General features: G+C 50.7%; 1 protein-coding gene across 1 annotated transcript in view; it reads right to left on the reverse strand.

The window, feature by feature from the left end:
- SLC5A2 (solute carrier family 5 member 2) overlaps positions 1-21,266 on the reverse strand; it is a 143,362-nt gene that overhangs the window by 70,911 nt on the left and 51,185 nt on the right. The window contains exons 3-5 of the mRNA XM_073649068.1: positions 7,351-7,455; positions 5,109-5,168; positions 4,740-4,844 (exon numbers count right to left, since the gene is read on the reverse strand). Of these exons, the coding sequence (XP_073505169.1) occupies positions 4,740-4,844; positions 5,109-5,168; positions 7,351-7,455 (270 nt within the window). The remainder of the gene's footprint in view (positions 1-4,739; positions 4,845-5,108; positions 5,169-7,350; positions 7,456-21,266) is intronic.

The raw sequence follows: 21,266 nt of genomic DNA on the forward strand, positions 1-21,266 counted from the left end.
TATACACCAGGAAGGGGCCCAAGATGAGGGACATACATATATACCTTGAAGGGTCCCAGGAATGGGGGACATATATACCAGAATTGTGAACATAAATACCAGGAAGGGGCCCAGGATGGGGGACATATATAACAGTAAGGGGCTCAGGTTGGACTAACATATATATCTTGAAGGGGCCCAGAATGGGGGACATTACTACATAATGCATGGGGAGGGGCAACATGTTTGTCTTTATAGGATTTAGAATGCTACAAGGGCCCATACATCTGACCAACATGCAGGGAAAAGCCCAGGTCCAAATTTTGCAACATGGCCCAGCGGACTCTAGTTCTGACACTGGTGAGTGGTATTTATTTAATTTTAATGTCAGTATCTGTGGGAGACACCATACTGAGTAGGGGGCTGTGGGGTACATTATACTGAATTGGGGGCTGGCACTGCAGGCAATTATACTGAGTGGGGGGCAATCTGTGAGGACTCAAACTGAGTGGGGGGCTGTGGGGTCGTTTTACTGAGTGGACGGCTGGCACTGGGGGCCATCATACTGAGTGGGGTGATAGCATTGGGGTCATCATACTGGAGTAAGGGCCCTGGGAATATCATACTGAGTGTCAGTGTGTGTGGGGGTGGGATGGGAGGACAATGATACTTCATGAGGTATTATACTGAATGACGCTGTGGGGGCATCGTGTTGAGTGGGGGCTTTTATTCTGACAGCTGTGAAGGTATTATACTTTGTATGTGGGGGTGGTATTTTTGAGAGCATCAATCTTTATAATTGTCATGAAAGGGGTTTCATGGGTGAGAACACTGAAGGGCTTCAATTGAGACATATTCCTGTGTATTTGCTGCAATACATGTCTCTCTCCCTGCTTATAAAAGTTGGGAGTTATTACCTCGCTTACTCTGCCAAATATAAATATCTATACATTGTGAGTCAGTGAGGGGAGTCGTATACGAGGGTCCTTACGTGTCCCCCAGGATGTGCATAGAAACGTACTGAACCGGCTGGAGAGCGATGTAATTACAGCAAAGTAAAAGAGTGCGGACTGGGTCAGGATGTTTCACCATGTCAGATTTAGGAAAACCTGACATGGGCTTTTATTTTTGGAGAGATCTGTAGGAAGGTAGTGGGACGGATCTCTCCCTCCAGTCCAGCTCTTGGACGTGGCCCATCTCTACGATTCCCATTTAACCTTTCAGGTAAGGGTTGGGAGCCCCACCATCAGTATTTGATCAGTATTCGGTCAGTATTTCTTCTCAGGAGTGGGAGCCAAAACCAGGAGTGGGTGATAAATGCAGAATTGGTGACTTGTTTCTATTCTACCTTTTCTCTGATTGTTTCTCACCTGGTTTTGGCTTCCACTCCTGAGAAAAAATACTGATCGAATACTGACCAAATACTGATAGTGGGGTCGTGGGCTAATACTGATAGTGGGGCTGTGGGCTAATGCTGATTGTGAGGCCGTGGGCTTATGGATGATCCGGCTGCAAACCGGAGGATGTACACCCCTGGATGGGACCCCTCACGTTCCATCAATGAGCATACAAGTAATCCTGCACATATAATCTGACATTTGTAACATTGTTTCTTTACGATTAATTATTTTTTTTGTTTGGAACGAGTTGCCTTTTTTTCTCCATCTGTGGAGTAATAAGATTTTTTCATTAAAATAGAAATTAGTTTGCCGGACACTCTGGACTGGACTGAGAATATTACCACTGCCGAGGAGATCTACGAATACGGAATAAATCCCAACAATTTACCGGGGGAGCCGGTTATTTACCTCCGAAAACAGATGTCGCACAAACCAGTCACTAATCACACAACAGATGTATTGCAAAACACTCACCGATCATATGAAGCAAATGTACCACCAACACAACAACACAATCCCAACCACAAACAGCATGTTACGCTCCTAGGTGGCTCACGTGGTCCAGACTTACCCTGGAGGGGCGTGACTACACAGCTACCTTGTTGTTCACTGGAGCCTCTAGTGGTGAGATCAGGCTTGTGCAGCAGGTAGCTACCAGGTGCCACTCCAGGGAAATGTCCGGTAGTAGCTGCTGACCCCAAAGGGCAGAGACGTTACTTCAGATTCTTAACAGGGCAGGACGACTCTGGGACAAGTTCACACTGTGCAGACAAGACGACCCTGGGACAGGTTCACACTGTGCAGACAGGACGGCCACCGGGACAGGTTCACACTGTGCAGACAGGACGACCACCGGGACAGGTTCACACTGTGCAGACAGGACGGCCACCGGAACAGGTTCACACTTTGCAGACAGGACGGCCACCGGGACAGGTTCACACTGTACAGACAGGACGGCCAGCGGGACAGGTTCACACTGTGCAGACAGGACGGCCACCGGGACAGGTTCACACTGTGCAGACAGGACGGCCACCGGGATGGGTTCACACTGTGCAGACAGGACGGCCACTGGGATGGGTTCACACTGTGCAGACAGGACGGCCACTGGGACGGGTTCACACTGTGCAGACAGGACGGCCACTGGGACGGGTTCACACTGTGCAGCCAGGACAGCCACTGGGACGGGTTCACACTGTGCAGACAAGACGGCCACTGGGACGAGTTCACACTGTGCAGACAGGACGACCACTGGGACAGGTTCACACTGTGCAGACAGGACGACCACTGGGACAGGTTCACACTGTGCAGACAGGACGACCACTGGGACAGGTTCACACTGTGCAGACAGGACGACCACTGGGACAGGTTCACACTGTGCAGACAGGATGACCACTGGGACAGGTTCACACTGTGCAGACAGGACGCCACTGGGACAGGTTCACACTGTGCAGACAGGACGACCACTGGGGCAGGTTCAGACTGTGCAGACAGGACGGCCACTGGGACAGGTTCACACTGTGCAGACAGGACGGCTACTGGGACAGGTTCACACTGTGCAGACAGGACGGCCACTGAGGCAGGTTCACACTGTGCAGACAGGACGGCTACTGGGACAGGTTCACACTGTGCAGACAGGACGGCCACTGGGACAGGTTCACACTGTGCAGACAGGACGACCACTGGGGCAGGTTCACACTGTGCAGACAGGATGACCACCGGGACAGGTTCACACTGTGCAGACAGGACGACCACCGGGACAGGTTCACACTGTGCAGACAGGACGGCCACCGGGACAGGTTCACACTGTGCAGACAGGACGGCCACCGGGACAGGTTCACACTGTGCAGACAGGACGGCCACTGGGAGAGGTTCACACTGTGCAGACAGGACGGCCACCGGGACAGGTTCACACTTTGCAGACAGGACGGCCACCGGGACAGGTTTACACTGTGTAGACAGGATGCCACTGGTTCAGAGTTTCCAACTCAAAAAGCAGATGTTCCACTAACATATCACCAACTCATCCCCGAGCAATCAGGGCAGATGTCTCACCAACCCATCACCAAGCATACAGAGCGGATATACCACCAACCCATCACCAAGCATACAGAGCGGATATACCACCAACCCATCACCAAGCATACAGAGCGGATATACCAACAACCCATCACCAAGCATACAGAGCGGATATACCAACAACCCATCACCAAGCATACAGAGCGGATATACCACCAACCCATCACCAAGCATACAGAGCGGATATACCAACAACCCATCACCAAGCATACAGAGCGGATATACCAACAACCCATCACCAAGCATACAGAGCGGATATACCACCAACCCATCACCAAGCATACAGAGCGGATATGCCACCAACCCATCACCAAGCATACAGAGCGGATATACCACCAACCCATCACCAAGCATACAGAGTGGATATACCACTAACCCATCACCAAGCATACAGAGCGGATATACCACCAACCCATCACCAAGCATACAGAGCGGATATACCACCAACCCATCACCAAGCATACAGAGCGGATATACCACCAACCCATCACCAAGCATACAGAGCGGATATATCACCAAGCATACAGAGCGGATATACCACCAACCCATCACCAAGCATACAGAGCGGATATACCACCAACCCATCACCAAGCATACAGAGCGGATATACCACCAATCCATCAGCAAGCATACAGAGCGGATATACCATCAACCCATCAGCAAGCATACAGAGCGGATATACCACCAACCCATCAGCAAGCATACAGAGCGGATATACCACCAACCCATCACCAAGCATACAGAGCGGATATACCATCAACCCATCACCAAGCATACAGAGCGGATATACCACCAACCCATCACCAAGCATACAGAGCGGATATACCACCAACCCATCACCAAGCATACAGAGCGGATATATCACCAAGCATACAGAGCGGATATACCACCAACCCATCACCAAGCATACAGAGCGGATATACCACCAACCCATCACCAAGCATACAGAGCGGATATATCACCAAGCATACAGAGCGGATATACCACCAACCCATCACCAAGCATACAGAGCGGATATATCACCAAGCATACAGAGCGGATATATCACCAACCCATTTCCAACCAGAGCAGATGTCTTACCAACCCATAACGAAGCACAAAGAGAAGATGTCTAATGAATCCTTTCACCAAACACAATTTTTTTTTCCAAATTATCAGGTTGCTCATTAATTAGATATGAATCGTTCATGTCAGGTTCTAGTTTGCTTCATGTAAAACATACAAGGTGTATTCCACCCCTGCGGAGCAGTATATAGTGTAATGCCATACTAATGTACAACTCACAGAGATCTTAGTGAAGATGTACATGGCCAGAGAGAGCACAGACAGGTACAGCTGTATCCTTTCCCCTCCAAAACGTTTCTTCAGATACTCTGGCATTGTCACCACCTGCAGAAAAGACAGAAAAATGCTGCAGGAAGAGCTTGTGATAGCATCTTACATCATTACATCAGTTTGGGCTTCAATAGATAAGCTGGGAAATCTCCTGGGGCCAATTATTCACTCAGAACATAACCAAGGAGGCTTCAGAAGACATTGAGCTCTTGGACCTCCTGCCGGTTCCTCTCCTGACTGCTCACTAAGGAGAGCACACCTGTAAGTTGCTGAGCTGCTCCATGGTTCATCCCCAGTTGGACCTTGTGTTTTTCTCACCTCAGCTGTCAGGTAAACAGGAACAAAAATCCATCCCATCAGCAAAACCACGAAAAGAGCCTAAAAGGAGGAAGAAAGACGGTGAGTTTCTGTGTGGGCATCTCAGGACATGGACATTGTGTCCTCCTTAACTCATCTCCAGGTTATAAACACATGGACTCATTTTTGGCCCCTTCTTATTTGGGTGGTGTTTCCTTTGGAGAAAGGAAATACTGGACAAACATCAAGGAGAATAGTAATCATGATCCACCCCTTCTACAGAATAAGACTTAAATCAGCATATAGTGTGCGGAGCGAATGTCTCCTCTGGTGACAGAATGGCCGGAACTTCTCCCGTATACACAACCCTGGATTCAACCCTTGGCAAAAATTATGGAATCACCGGGCTCGGAGGATGTTCATTCAGTTGTTTAATGTTGTTGAAAAAAAGCGGATCACAGACATGGCACAAAACTAAAGTCATTTCAAATGGCAACTTTAGGGCTTTAAGAAACACTAAAAGAAATCAAGATTAAAAATGTGGTACTCAGTCAGGGTAATTTTTTTCAGACCAAGCAGAGGGAAAATTTTTTGGAATCACTCAATTCTCAGGATAAAATTATGGAATCATGAAAACCAAACACACAAAAGAACACTCCAATACATCACTAGTATTTTGTTGCACCACCTCTGGCTTTAATAACAGCTTGCAGTCTCTGAGGCATGGACTTAATGAGTAACAAACAGTACTCTTCATCAATCTGGCTCCAACTTTCTCTGATTGCTGCTGCCAGATCAGCTTTGCAGGTTGGAGCCTTGTCATGGACCATTTTCTTCAACTTCCACCAAAGATTTTCAATTGGATTGAGATCTGGACTATTTGCAGGCCATGACATTGACCTTATGTGTCTTCTTTCAAGGAATGTTTTCACAGTTTTTGCTCTATGGCAGGATGCATTATCATCTTGAAAAATGATGTCATCATCCCCAAACATCCTTTCAATTGATGGGATAAGAAAACTGTCCAAAATATCAATGTAAACTTGGGCATTTATTGAAGATGTAATGACAGCCATCTCCCCAGTGCCTTTACCTGACATGCAGCCCCATATCATCAATGACTGTGGAGATTTGCTTGTTCTCTTCATGCCGTCATCTTTATAAATCTCATTGGAACGGCACCAAACAAAAGTTCCAGCATCATCACCTTGCCCAATGCAGATTCGCGATTCATCACTGAATATGACTTTCATCCAGTCATCCACAGTCCACGATTGCTTTTTCTTAGCCCACTGTAACCTTGTTTTTTTCTGTTTAGGTGTTAATAATGGCTTATGTTTAGCTTTTCTGTATGTAAATCCCATTTCCTTTAGGCGGTTTCTTACAGTTCGGTCACAGACATTGACTCCAGTTTCCTCCCATTCGTTCCTCATTTGTTTTGTTGTGCATTTCCTGTTTTGAAGACATATTGGATTAAGTTTCCGGTCTTGACGCTTTGATGTGTTCCTTGGTCTACCAGTATATTTGCCTTTATCAACCTTCCCATGTTGTTTGTATTTGGTCCAGATTTTAGACACAGCTGACTGTGAACAACCAATATCTTTTGCAACATTGTGTGATGATTTACCTTCTTTTAAGAGTTTGATAATCCTCTCCTTGGTTTCAATTGACATCTCTCGTGTTGGAGCCATGATTCATGTCAGTCCACTTGGTGCAACAGCTCTCCAAGGTGTGATCACTCTTTTTTAGATGCAGACTAACGAGCAGATATAATTTGATGCAGGTGTTAGTTTTGGAAATGAAAATTAACAGGGTGATTCCATAATTTTTTCCTCAGAATTGAGTGATTCTATATTTTTTTCCCTCTGCTTGGTCTGAAAAAAATTACCCTTACTCCGTACCACATTTTTAATCTTGATTTCTTTTAGTGTTTCTTAAAGCCATAAAGTTGCCATTGGAAATGACTTTAGTTTTGTGCCATGTCTGTGATCTGCTTTTTTTCAACAACATTAAACAACTGAATGAACATCCTCCCAGCCCGGTGATTCCATAATTTTTGCCAGGGGTTGTATATACAGAAAAGCTGCACAATAATGGATCACCCCTTTTCAAGGTTTCCAATTAGGAAGTCCCAGCGAGGAGAGCAGAAATGCGGTCCTCGTTCTCTAGTCCTGGGATTATGGCGGAGGTTGGGGTTCTGCTGGACTCCCTTTCTCGCTGATTTCTATGGATCTTTCTTCTAATACAATAAGAACCAGCTTACATTCCATTCAAATCCAGCAACAGCGATGCCACTTGCTGCCCCAGTGCCAGCCAGTCCTACAAAGTGACCACTGCCAATGTTACTGGCAAAAAGGGAAGCGCCAACCTGCAAAAGACAAGACATGAATGAGAATCGGATTCCCACGATTTCTGGATGATAATGCCATTATTAAGCCTGGCTATCTAAAAAAATAAGCCTGGACTCTCACTATTGGCGCAGAGGGCCTGATGACAACTCTAGTAAAACAGGAGGGACCCATTATACATACAGGAGCAAACTCCTATCACGTTTAATGGGATGCGTTTCACTAGAATCCCTGCTCATTGTGAGGTTCGGAGACCGTCTGGTATTGTCCAATTTTTGCCTCCTTCTAATAACTGCAGTTACCATTGTGAGAATGGGAATATATTTCTCCACATAGTCATAGTAGTCCACAGTGTCGTGGACTGACGATCCCCATTGTTCATTCATCCGGGCAATGCCCAGTTCCGTAATAGAGTTCTATATGACTTTTATGGGATTTTAGAGGACCACAATATGATTAATTACATATAGATGATCCTTTTTTCTATATCAATCTGACATAAAAAATTGAGACATTTTGTAGATTATGGAGGAGTAAGGAGGCATTGATTTTCCAAAATACTGCACAATATAGTGAGGCACATGGAGGGATTAGACCCCCTACATGATGAAGAATATCTACAGCCTCCTACACTTTGCAGAGTATCTAGAAGATCTATATCTCCTTACAGGAAGAGTATACACAACCCTTATACTATAGAATCATAGGGGACATTATGAATACCTCCCAACTTTAGAAGAACAAAAGAGGGACAGAACATAGAGTGCCGCAGCAAAATGTCAGGCCACGCCCTTAACCACACCCATTTTCCATTTTATTCTCACCTGTCCACATTAAGAAAAGTTTAGAAAGTGATGGATAACTCCTTGAAGGCTGTGTTCACACTACTCCTAAAACTTTTTGTTCTCCTGTCCATTATAGGAGCAGAACAATGGAAAGCAGCTGCCGACAGATTTGTCAATGAACAGAGCAAAGTCCACCTATTGGCAAAGGTTATAATGAGCTCGGTCAACTTTCTGTCCAGGTGTCAATCACATTTCAAACCAAAGTTCTTGTTCCTATCAGTCCACATTCAAGCCATGTCCTCATCACTCCTCTCTGCCCTCAGGCCGTCTCCTCAGCGATCCTCCCTGTCCCCAGGCTGCCTCTTTGGTGCTGCCCTCAGGCCATCTCGTCGGTGCTCTTCTCTGTCCTCAGGCCATCTCTTCGGCGCTCTTTTCTGCCCTCAGGCCATCTCGTCGGTGCTCTTCTCTGTCCTCAGGCCATCTCTTCGGCGCTCTTTTCTGTCCTCAGGCCATCTCCTCGGCGCTCTTCTCTGTCCTCAGGCCATCTCCTCAACGCTCTTCTCTGTCCTCAGGCCATCTCCTCTGCGCTCTTCTCTGTCCTCAGGCCATCTCCTGTGCGCTCTTCTCTGTCCTCAGGCCATCTCCTTGACGCTCTTCTCTGTCCTCAGGCCATCTCCTCGGCGCTCTTCTCTGTCCTCAGGCCATCTCCTCGGCGCTCTTCTCTGTCCTCAGGCCATCTCCTCGGCGCTCTTCTCTGTACTCAGGCCATCTCCTCGGCGCTCTTCTCTGTCCTCAGGCCATCTCCTCGGTGCTCTTCTCTGTCCTCAGGCCATCTCCTCGACGCTCTTCTCTGTCCTCAGACCATCTCCTCGGCGCTCTTCTGCGTCCTCAAGCCATCGCCTTGGCACTCTTCTCTGTCCTCAGGCCATCTCCTCGGCGCTCTTCCCTGTCCTCAGGCCATCTCCTCGGCGCTCTTCTCTGTCCTCAGGCCATCTCCTTGGCACTCCACTCTGCCCTCAGACCATGTTACGATACTGGTAGAGCACAGCTGGAATCCAATGGCTGAAGGAGCAAGTGGTTGTTAGAGTTTTTGGAAGTATCACTAGGGCTCATAGGAATCATCCAGAGAGGAATGGGAACAGTTTAGGTAAGAACGTTCTCAGCAGCTGAAGACTGGCACTAGAGTAAAATACTCATGCAATGAGTGAGTTCCACATGACCAAAACAGAGAACAAGATGGCCTCCACAAGTTCAACATCAGCCATCTTAGTAAAGGGAATTGCAGAAACATAATAGCAGCCTCCAGTGGTAAGGAGTGGGAATGCAGCACAATTTATCAAAGTGAATAATAGCGGTCACTAGTGGTCAATTTGCAGAAACATTTGCCGGCAAGCATTGATATTTTCTACAGGTTTCCAGGAGTTCTCTTCAGGGCCGCACCCTTTTGCCATTTTATCAAGTTCTGTGACCTGTGTGATGCAGCAGGCATTCCTTTAATGGTTCAGTGTGTGTTTTGAATTACCATGTACCCCCCCCCTCAGCTGACTGGTCACATGACTGTGACATCACACAGGTCCTTTTGCACACAGAAGGTCTGAACACATGACTGTGACATCAGCTAAGGTCCTGTCTGTGTGTGTATGGGTGTGTGCTACAGGATATATAAACCCTGGGAGTCTTGAGACAGGGTGAGAGAGGCGTGAGGCCTGTTCCCCTTGTGTGTGGGACACCGCGAGAGTGAGAGGCCTAGTGAGGCCTGGTTATGCCTGGCGTAGCCTGAAAGATCGAGGCTGGATCTTGTGACTAGATGCCAGTGGCCTTGGAGGGAAAGCCGGCTCGGAAGGCAAGAGTCCTGGAGGGCGAAGGCTGGATGTTGTGAGTGCAAAACATACCAGTAGCCGTGGACTGGACGACGGCGGGAGACCCCCATCTGGGAAGCCGTAAAGCCACCGTGTGGCAAACCAAACGGACTGAAGCAGCCATAAGCCAGCAAAGGTAAAAACACTGCTTATTCTGGACATTATTGCTATTACCTTGCTGAAGGCTGTGACTGGAGCCAAGTGGGCCTGTCTGCCACTTGAGGCTCCTGGACATTGTATGTTTTTGCCGGTGAGCCACGAAGATGGACTGTGTGATCAGCAGTTTATGAAGTGTAATAAACTGCTGGTTTATGAAATATTGGAAAACATGGCTGGTGTGCGTTAATTGACCTGGCGCAGCTTTACATGTGTTTCGATAATGTGGGTGTGACACCCCAGGGGTCTGGTTGCCACAGTAATAGAGATATTATGTCTGAGAGCAAGTGGGAGGTTTCTCTGGTCAGGAGCCCTAAGCATGCAACACGGCCCGCCCAGACCTGGGAGGGGAGGAATCTGCCCTTATAAACTGGGTCTGGGGCGGGATTAGGGGAGACAGAGCCTGCAGAACAAGCAAAGCAGTCAGAGCCTAGAGTAAAGTTCCAGACACAGGAAAAGATACATCAGGAGCTCTGTAGGAGCAGAGGCAGAAGGCCAGGGGCTGTGAGCAGAGATATAGCTCGCCCTGGCTGAAGTTACTAAAACCGGACACAGGAGTCCGAGGCTGTGGGGACTGATATATACCCAGCAGCGGAAACCAACCGGCAGGGGATTCCAGGTCCTCTGGCCATAGAAGCCCGGAGGCTCAGTCACAAAGAAGGGACCAGCGCCGCCATCCAGGAGCGGAGGCTAACAGAAGGCCCCAAGTCATCAGCCATACGGGTGAGCACCACACGGTATACTCAGGGACGTGGGCTACTTGTAACCGCTGACAGCAAGGTAGCTAGGAAGAGTGCAGATAAACGGGGAGGCCTACAACTCCACCTGGCCAGGGGAACTCCTGCTTGCTCACAGACTGACCAGGCCCCTTATACTAGCCAGTACTCCCGGGAGGGTCTGCCTTGTACCATCAGTAAAGACCCTGAACTGCACCTCACGTCTCTGTGATTCCTTGCCGCACCAGCACCATTAGCACTGGGACCCTCACACCATCACTCCCATCATCTCTCACATTAGCTGCCCTGAGGCAATACTTCTCCCGTGGGGAGTTATCCCATACTCGGCTGCGCAAACAACATCAGCCTCAGCGGTCGGCAGCGCAGCGGCGGTCCCCACTGACCGCAATCCACAGGTGGCGTAGTCGGACATTTGCTATACATTAAGACTGCCACTGGTTTGACCACCCTGGGCACGGACCGGGTCACCGCCACACGGAGACTACAACCCCCAGCATTCTACAACAGGCCCGGTTCCGGGTTCCCCTGCACAACACAGGCCCAGGGGGCGCGTCAACTTTGGCGTAGTCGGCAGGATTTCGTGCCCGCAACCACCGGGTACTGCGTGCCTGAAAAAGAGACTTTTATACTTACCTGTGGTGAAGTTTCCCGCCGTCCGGAGTCGTTTCCCGCCATCCGGAGCCGATTCCCGCCATCAGACGCCATCTTGGACCGTTTCCCGCCGTCTTCTGCCTTCTTCCCGCCATCCGCAGCTGCTTCCCGCCTTCGGACGCCATCTTCGGGACGCCGCACGGGAAGAAGAGGGGCGTGGACGCCGAAGCTCCGCCCCACGCTCCGCCCCACGCTCTGACGCTGCGCAAGGTCCTGGAAGGGAGGAAGAGCGACGCTGATGTCATCGGAGCGCGACGCCAGGTCCTCAACCCCGACGATCGACTGCGGAGTCGCGGCCTACGGAAGAAGAGCATCGCAAGGTAGGCCACGGTCCACTAGGGGGGAGGAGGATGCCAGATACCGAGGGGAGCTCCACTGCCACAGCCACCGCCAGCACAACCGCTGCAGCAGTCATGCCATTCACCATGCCCTATATCCCGGGGGCAACCTGGCTACCCCAGTACTCAGGGGAGTCACATACTCTAAATGACTTTAGAGAAAGACTGGATAGCCTCTTCCAGGTGTACCCCCTCACAGAAGAGCAAAAAGTGAGCATCCTGGTGGCCCAATTAATCGGGGCAGCCCAAAGGGAGGTAAAGTCCTGGCCACCTGGGAGGAAGAGGACTGTCAGAGAAATACTAGCCCGGCTGAAAGACACATTTGACACCCGCACCTCAGTCGAAATAAAGCTCAGATTTTACGGGTGTAAACAGCGGGCACATGAAAGTATAAGAGACTATGCTCTAAACCTACAAGAGGCCCTGAGAGCAATTAAGCAGACCTACCCTGACAGCGTGGGAAATGAAGATAAGCTGTTGACTGAACAATTTATTGAGGGTCTACTGTGCAATGCCCACCGAACCCAGTTGCGAGCAATGGCCTTACAGGACCCTGACCTGGACTTTGCACAGTTCAAGGACAGAGCCATCCGGGTGCTCCGAGAACCGGCACCAGGTGGCGCTGTGACCCACAGGCCCCCTGCTATCACTTACCACCAGGAGACGGCGCCCTTGTCTGCAGGGCCTGTGGGAGCTGATGCGCAGGCTTTAAACAGTGACCCGGCTACAGACCTGCACCATCAGGTCCAAGAGCTGACTAAGAGCGTTGCCGCGCTAACCAGAACTGTGCAGTCTTTACAGGTCTCTTCTCCAGGAAAGATCCAGCTGGCATCCGGACCGGAGGACGTCCCGTGGCACCGACTGAGGAGGACCCCACCGGCCAGAGGAAGACCCAGCGACAGATACAACGAGGACGGACGACCCATCTGCCGCCGCTGCAATCAACCCGGACATGTGGCAAGGTACTGTCATTTAAACGGGCACAACCTGGGGTAGAGGGCCAACCCCCAGGCATAAGACCATCAGGCCCATCAAACTGGCGTGATAAATACGTAGGGGGACGTCCAATCTTGCCTGTGGTACTGGATGGCATTCCTATGAGTGCCCTACTAGACACTGGGTCACAGGTGACCACCATCCCGTACGTGCTCTTTAAACAGTACTGGAATGACTCGGACATAACCCGCTACCCAGATGACGATCTGAGTATCATCGCCAGCAATGGTCAGCCCGTGCCGCAGGTGGGATTCAAAGAGGTGACCATTAAGATCGGTAAAGTCGAACTGGCGGCACAAGGACTGATTATAGTGGACATAGACCGTCATGAGAGTCACCCTAGAATAACCTTGGGAACTAATGTGATTGAAAACTGTCTTGCAGAGGTGATTCTCATTTTACAGCAGGTTGCCAAGAACGCCAGTTCCGGCCAGCAGCGTGTGCTCCAAAAAGAGATCCGGGCACTGATGAAGCGGCAACAGGTGGAACTATCTGGTGGTGAGATAGGTAGCGTGAGAATGTGTGACCCGTTCCCTATTGCCATGCCCCCAAAAAGTGAGATGATGATTTGGTGCCGGGCAGCTATTGGTCTAAGAGGTAGGGACTACCAAGCAATGGTAGAACCCGTCTACTCAGACAGTAGGCCCACCATTTTGACAGCACGGGGGGTGGTCGATGTACGCCATGGGAGGGTGCCCGTTCGCATCATAAATATCGGGGAGAGAGAAGTACACCTGCCCCGGTATGCCACGCTAGCCAAATTGTTCACCATCAACCAGAACTCTGTACAGGCCGTGGAACCCTTGCCTCCATCTCAACCAGAGGAAGGTAACGGCTCTAAGAAACCAATGGAGGACTGGTGTCAGCAACTGCATTTGGGTACTGACTCCACTCCCTCACACCAGAAACAGGGAGTCTATCGGGTGGTTCGAGAGTACGAGAGAGTGTTTAGTAAACACCCGCTAGACTTCGGGCGAGTAAAGGGGGTAGAACACCACATCCCCACGGGAGACCATCCTCCCATAAAGGAGAGATACCGACCCGTACCCCCGGCACACTACCAACACGCCAAGGGGATGCTTAGAGACATGAAGGAGGCTGGGGTAATCAGGGACAGCTGTAGCCCCTGGGCAGCTCCACTAGTCTTAGTGAAAAAGAAAGACAATACCATGAGAATGTGTGTAGACTACAGGAAGGTCAACCGTATCACACACAAAGATGCGTACCCGTTACCAAGGATAGAAGAGTCCTTAGCTGCATTAAAATCTGCTAACTTCTTCTCTACTTTGGATCTCACTAGCGGGTACTGGCAGGTTCCTGTAGCAGAGGCGGACCGGGAGAAGACCGCATTCACCACCCCGATGGGTCTCAGTGAATTTAACTGTATGCCGTTCGGGCTCTGCAACGCACCAGGAACCTTCCAACGGTTGATGGAATGCTGTCTGGGACACCGGAACTTCGAGACGGTCCTGTTATACCTGGACGATGTCATCTTCTATTCCAAGACCTACGAGGACCACCTGAAACATCTGGCAGAAGTGTTTGAAGCTCTGGCAAACTACGGCCTAAAGGTGAAACCATCCAAGTGTCACCTCCTGAAACCAAAGGTGCAGTCCCTGGGACACGTGGTGAGTGCTGACGGAGTGGCTCCCGACCCTGATAAGATCACCGTGATTAAGGACTGGCCAAGACCCTCCAGCATAAAGGAAGTGCGGCAGTTCCTCGGGTTGGTAGGCTACTACCGAAGATTCATTCCCGGTTTCACCAAAATGGCAGCCCCTATGCAGGACCTCCTGATAGGTCAATCTCGGAAAGCCAAAAACCAGAAGCCGCCCTTTAGGTGGGAAAAGCTGGAAGAGGAGTCCTTCTGCCAGCTGAAGATGGCCCTCACGGTGGATGAAATCCTGGCATATCCAGACTACAGCCAGCCCTTTATCCTCCACACGGACGCAAGCAACATCGGGCTAGGAGCCGTACTGTCCCAGATCCAGCAAGGGAAAGAACGGGTAATTGCTTACGCCAGCCGAAAGCTACGGCCCACGGAGAGGAACCCTGAGAATTATAGCTCATTCAAGCTGGAGTTCCTGGCAGTAGTGTGGGCAGTGACCGAACGTTTCAAGCATTACCTTGCCTCCTCCAAATTCACCGTGTACACGGATAACAACCCGTTGACACACCTGGACACTGCAAGGCTCGGTGCCCTGGAACAGAGATGGATGGCCCGCCTGTCCAACTTTGAATTCACCATCAAATACCGGGCAGGATGCTCAAATGCCAACGCGGATGCCCTGTCTAGAATGCCGAACTTACCGGACGTAGGGGAAGATCCAGAACATCTGGAAGAAGTTGAGCTCCCTGCGTTCCACCGTCATGGGATTACCCTGTATTCCCACCGTGTGAAGGACAGGCGCTCCGTGACGTTCAATCCCTTGCCCCACTACAACTGGGCGGAGACGCAAGACAGTGATCCCGCAGTCCATTTGGTGAAGGAAATGCTGACCCAGGCCGATGCCCGTCTTGACCCAGATTCTCCGGAGGAGACCAAGCAACTGTGGAAGGAGAAAAGTAAGCTGTTCCTCTACAGGGAGAAGCTGTGCCGGAGAATGGTTAACTCTCGAACACATGAGTTGACCTGGCAGGTAGTGGTCCCGAGACGAGACGCAGCTATGGTTCTGGAGGCATACCACAACGGAGCAGGGCATTTCGCATGGAAGAAGCTGGAGTTCTTGTTGCGTGAACGGTTCTACTGGGTAGGCATGAGAGGAGCCATCGAGAGGTGGTGCAGAGACTGTGGCCCGTGCCACCTGAGAAGAAAAGACCGAGCCAGCCAGAAGACTCCCCTGCAGCCCATCATCACCAGACAGCCACTGGAACTGGTAGCCCTGGACCATGTGAAACTGGCTCCAAGCAGATCTGGGTATGTTTACGCCCTCACAATCGTAGATCATTACTCCCGGTTCCTGGTGGTGTCGGTCAAGGACTTAACGGCTCAAACAGCAGCTAGAGCTTTCCAGCAGCACTTCTGCCGTCCACACGGGTACCCGGACCAAGTGTTGACAGACCAAGGACCAGCCTTCGAAGCGGAGGTCTTCCAGGAGTTCTGCAACCTGTATGGCTGCAAGAAGATAAGAACAACGCCCTATCACCCTCAAACCAATGGACTCTGCGAGAAGATGAACCAGGTGGTGATAGATCTGCTAAAAACATTGCCCCTGGAAGAACGCAGTTTGTGGCCTGAGAAACTGCCCGATCTGGTGGACCTGTATAACCACATCCCTGTAGGTTCCACCAACTGTACCCCGGCTTACCTAATGAGAGCAAGACCTGGTAAGCTGCCTATTGACCTGGATATGGGAGTCCTGACGCCTGAGGACACCTCGCCAGAGGCAGACTGGGATACAGAACGGCAGCAGCAGTACCGGAAAGTACAGGAGAGCGTCGAGCGAAGTCTGTCTCAAGCTAGAGAAAGGCAAGAGAAGGCTTATAACCAGTATGCTCCCGCTGTTCCCCTGGTACCTGGAGAGCAGGTCTTGAAGAGGAAGAGGCGGCTCCACAAGTTGAACGACCAGTGGGAGAAGGACCCGTACACCGTACTGCCATCAAGCCATGAGAACCCAAAAATCTGCGTAATCAGTAAGGATGGAGGAGAAACCACAGCCATTGTCTCCAGAGACCACGTGAAGAAGTGTCCCGAGCAGCTGCAAAGCCCTGAAGAAGATCAAGGAAACCCTCAACCCGCAGAGGAAAGGGAAGAAATGATCAGTACCGTACTCGGAGACTTCCCCCGGTCTTGGACACAAGTAAACGGCGCTGTCGTGGTACCCGTCCTCACCTTTCTCCAGCCAGCCCCGCAAGTGCCTACAGAGGAACCGGTAGAGCTGGAAGAGCAGCCGGCCCAAGAGGCAGAAGAGTCCACACCAGCAGTACAGGAGGATCAACCCTCTGCTAGTAGTGACCCTGCCGTGCCCCTAGTGAGCCAAAGAGTGCGCAGACAGCTGCCCAGCTTACCCATAACACCTCCTACACCCTGTAGTGCAGAACCAGTTAGTGAGCTCCGTAGGTCCACTAGAGTCACTAGAGGTCAGATGCCCGCTCGCTGGAGAATCTAAACTAATGCACTGTGAATTTACCTGTTTCTTGAAAATGTTTATGGTTTATGTTTGTTGCCTGTTATTAATTATGTTTCTCAGTTACCCTGCAGATTTTTATGGACTAACAGGTTATGGACGCTGGATAACCGGAACATTCTTGTAGATAGTTGCACCTTGGTGCCTCTTGCGAAGACGGCCGCAGAAGAGAAAACCTGTCTGGCGTGGCCTCCTTGCGGCCCAAAGTAGCTAGCTCCAGCCTTGCAGCCACGCCCAAGGACAACGCAAGGGGTTTGCTTTGGACAGGTCCCCTACTTCGCTTAAAACTTCACCTTGGGTGATATGGACACCCGGTTGCGGACACGCCGTGACCTTTAAAGAACTAAAGCTTCTTGTAAATATGTTATTGTGTTATTGTTATACCCTGTATTTATGTTTTAAAAATGTGTTTAGTCCCGGAGTACTAAAATTTACTAGGGGGGATTGTGACACCCCATGGGTCTGGTTGCCACAGTAATAGAGATATTATGTCTGAGAGCAAGTGGGAGGTTTCTCTGGTCAGGATCCCTAAGCATGCAACACTGCCCGCCCAGACCTGGGAGGGGAGGAATCTGCCCTTATAAACTGGGTCTGGGGCGGGATTAGGGGAGACAGAGCCTGCAGAACAAGCAAAGCAGTCAGAGCCTAGAGTAAAGTTCCAGACACAGGAAAAGATACATCAGGAGCTCTGTAGGAGCAGAGGCAGAAGGCCAGGGGCTGTGAGCAGAGATATAGCTCGCCCTGGCTGAAGTTACTAAAACCGGACACAGGAGTCCGAGGCTGTGGGGACTGATATATACCCAGCAGCAGAAACCAAACGGCAGGGGATTCCAGGTCCTCTGGCCATAGAAGCCCGGAGGCTCAGTCACAAAGAAGGGACCAGCGCCGCCATCCAGGAGCGGAGGCTAACAGAAGGCCCCAAGTCACCAGCCATACGGGTGAGCACCACATGGTATACTCAGGGACGTGGGCTACTTCTACCCGCATAGAGCAAGGTAGCCAGGAAGAGTGCAGATAAACGGGGAGGCCTACAACTCCACCTGGCCAGGGGAACTCCTGCTTGCTCGCAGACTGACCAGGCCCCTTATACTAGCCAGTACTCCCGGGAGGGTCTGCCTTGTACCATCAGTAAAGACCCTGAACTGCACCTCACGTCTCTGTGATTCCTTGCCGCACCAGCACCATTAGCACTGGGACCCTCACACCATCACTCCCATCATCTCTCACATTAGCTGCCCTGAGGCAATACTTCTCCCGTGGGGAGTTATCCCATACTCGGCTGCGCAAACAACATCAGCCTCAGCGGTCGGCAGCGCAGCGGCGGTCCCCACTGACCGCAATCCACGGGTGGCATAGTCGGACATTTGCTATACATTAAGACTGCCACTGGTTTGACCACCCTGGGCACGGACCGGGTCACCGCCACACGGAGACTACAACCCCCAGCATTCTACAACAGGCCCGGTTCCGGGTTCCCCTGCACAACACAGGCCCAGGGGGCGCGTCAACGGCAACTGCAGTCCGGTTGCTAGGGGCAACTGCAGTCCGGTTGCTAGGGGCAACTGCAGTCCGGTTGCTACGAGCAACTGAAGCCCAGTTGCTAGGGGCAACGGCACAGGTCGACGAGTGTGGTAAAGCATCTGGCTGCAACTCGGCGGGGTTGCGAAGATTGTCGTCGCACTCAAACCTGGTTTGCTGTGGCTCGGCGGGGCTCACGAAGTTTAAAGCATCTGGCTGCAACTCGGCGGGGTTTTGAAGATTATCGTCGCACTGAAACCTGGTTTTCTGTGGCTTGGTGGGGCCACGAAAATTTTCCGGGGAGAGCGGTGAAGTTTGAGTGTGAACAGCGTACCGCGATGGCTGTGAGCAAAGCAGCAGATGTGTCTGGAGCTATTGAGTGGTTGAAGGGCCGGTTGGGACCGGAGCAGGTATTTGAGAAATTTTTACAGGACATGGTGCGGGAACCGCAGGAGCTGTGGGTACCATATGGAATGGTGGCAGTGGACCATTCTATGAACTCTCCAGGGGCACCAGTATTGTCCCAGAGTGTCCGGGGAGGTGGTAAGAGCTGTTGTGAACTAAGTCCTAAGACTATTGCTGATTTTTTTTCTAAAAATTACCCTGCCGGTGTGGTTGTTAAAAAGTCTAAAAAAGGGGCGGATTTTCACAAGAGTGTGGAGGGTAGAAAACTGAAAATTGTTACTGGTTGTGGGTTGGTGCCTCCTAAAAATGACAATGTGACCATTGATAATGGGTTTGCTCCAGTAGAAGGGGGTGACGTCAAAGTGGGAGGTGACCTGTTAGTCCACAACACCATGGGGAGTGACACAGACCCCGTAGCTGACGGTGACACTACGAAAGTAGAAGGAGAGGTCAGTCAGGAGGGGCTAGACAAGGTGAGAAAGTCCCCATCTCGTAGACGGCGCAAGGGCCACAAAAAGGTTGCTCCTGTAGACTTCGCTGAAAGAGAAAATAAAAAGAATATAGTACTGTGTGCCGTTGTTTCAAGTGTGGATCCTCCTTTAGAGGCAGAAGAGGAGGTGACGTTGCCAGTAGCAACCTCCGGTACAGTACCGGGTCAGAAGGATCTGACAGCCCTGGAAGAGGAGGCGGCCAGTCGTGACCAAGAGCTGGAGCCTATCAGGCAGCAGTGTCAGAGTGACGTGCAGCAACTAAGGGAAAACCTGGAGAACGTGTCCTCAGACCAGCGGAGCCTGGAGTCTGAACAGCAGAAATTATACCAGGTTGTGAGGAATTTACAGCGAGACCTGAAGGGAAGCAACGAGGAAATTAACCAGTGGAAGGAAATGTTCTACGAAGTTAAGGAGGACCGCCGCAAAATCAAGGAAGAGGTTTTGCAGTTGAAGCTTGAGAAGGAGACGCGGCAGGATGGAGTTTCTGGACATGATCAGGAACTAGAACGACTGCGCGCACAGTTCAACCGGGAGCTGTGTGAATCCAAAAAGGAGTATGGTGAACTCATGAGGGAGCTGCAGCAATTCCAGGACGAAGCAAAGCCTCTAATGCAGGAGAAGGAGCGGCTGGAGGACTCTCTGTACCAGCGAGACCAGGAGCTATCCGCCCTGAAAGAAGCAATAAAAGATGAAGTGTCTGGTCACGACCGTGAGGCAGAAAAGAGGCATGAAAAGTTCAATAGGGAACTGCAACAAATCAAGAGAGACTATGAGGATCTCCTCAAGGTTAAAGAAAAACTAGAGGAGGATAAGGCGGATGCAGAGCAAGTGCGTCAAGTGGTTGAGACCACTCTGCAAGACACCCGTGATGAAAATGGTGATCTCCGCAGAAAGACCTTAGGTCTGGAAGCTCAGGTGAAGGAGCTGCAGACGTTCTGTGATAATCTCCAGAGGGCAGAGACGTGCCTTAAGGAAAGGCTCAGCAAGATGGAAGCTGAGCGGAAAAAGATGGAGGAGGCCATGAGAGAAGCCACAGACCAGGGCCAGGAGTTGGCCACTGGAGATGGGAGGTATGAAGTAGATACCTCCTCGAGTGATGCGAGCTCGGATGATTCGGTGGATGTAGGAGCCGAGATCAAAGAGCTCAAGGAGTCGCTACAAGCCCATTGGAAGCAAGAGAAGCTTGAGACTGGCTGTTGAGAGCCGAGTGGGGGCATTGGAGACAGAGAGGTCTGAGGGAACTCTACTGTTAAAGGAGCAGTTGAAGCAGGAAGAGCTTCAGAGATGGGCTCCTGAGAGGCGAGTAGCTGAGCTAGAAGAAGAAGTTTTAGAGCTCAAAGGTCACCTGGCAAAGTATCACTCAGTGAATGAGGCCTCCTGGGAGAAGGGAAAAGGCAAACAGAGTGACACTCACTCCCTTAGACCATGAGAAGGTGGACCTGAGGAGCGCTAAGAGAGTGTTAACAGATGATCGTTTGGAGACCACTGGTGAGACTGAAACGTCTCGGTACAAATGCCTCATAAGATGTACCTGAGGATTTGAGGGAAGAATGCACCAGTGAGTCCGTGCATGAAGAGATTAGGAAGGCCGTGGGAGCCTGTAAGGTGTACTCGACCTCAGAAGCTAAACAGCTGGTTGTCCTGTCCACGACCAAAGTCACAATGAAGAGGGTGGCGATCCTAAGTGATATGCATTGGCGATGTATTCGCACAAAGCGGTTTCTCCGGTTGAAGACGGAACAAGCTGCCAGACAACTGGAGCTGATGA

The sequence above is a fragment of the Phyllobates terribilis genome, unplaced genomic scaffold, assembly GCF_046119375.1.
Source record: "Phyllobates terribilis strain yellow unplaced genomic scaffold, ASM4611937v1 Scaffold_9__5_contigs__length_417890890, whole genome shotgun sequence".
NCBI lineage: Eukaryota > Metazoa > Chordata > Amphibia > Anura > Dendrobatidae > Phyllobates > Phyllobates terribilis.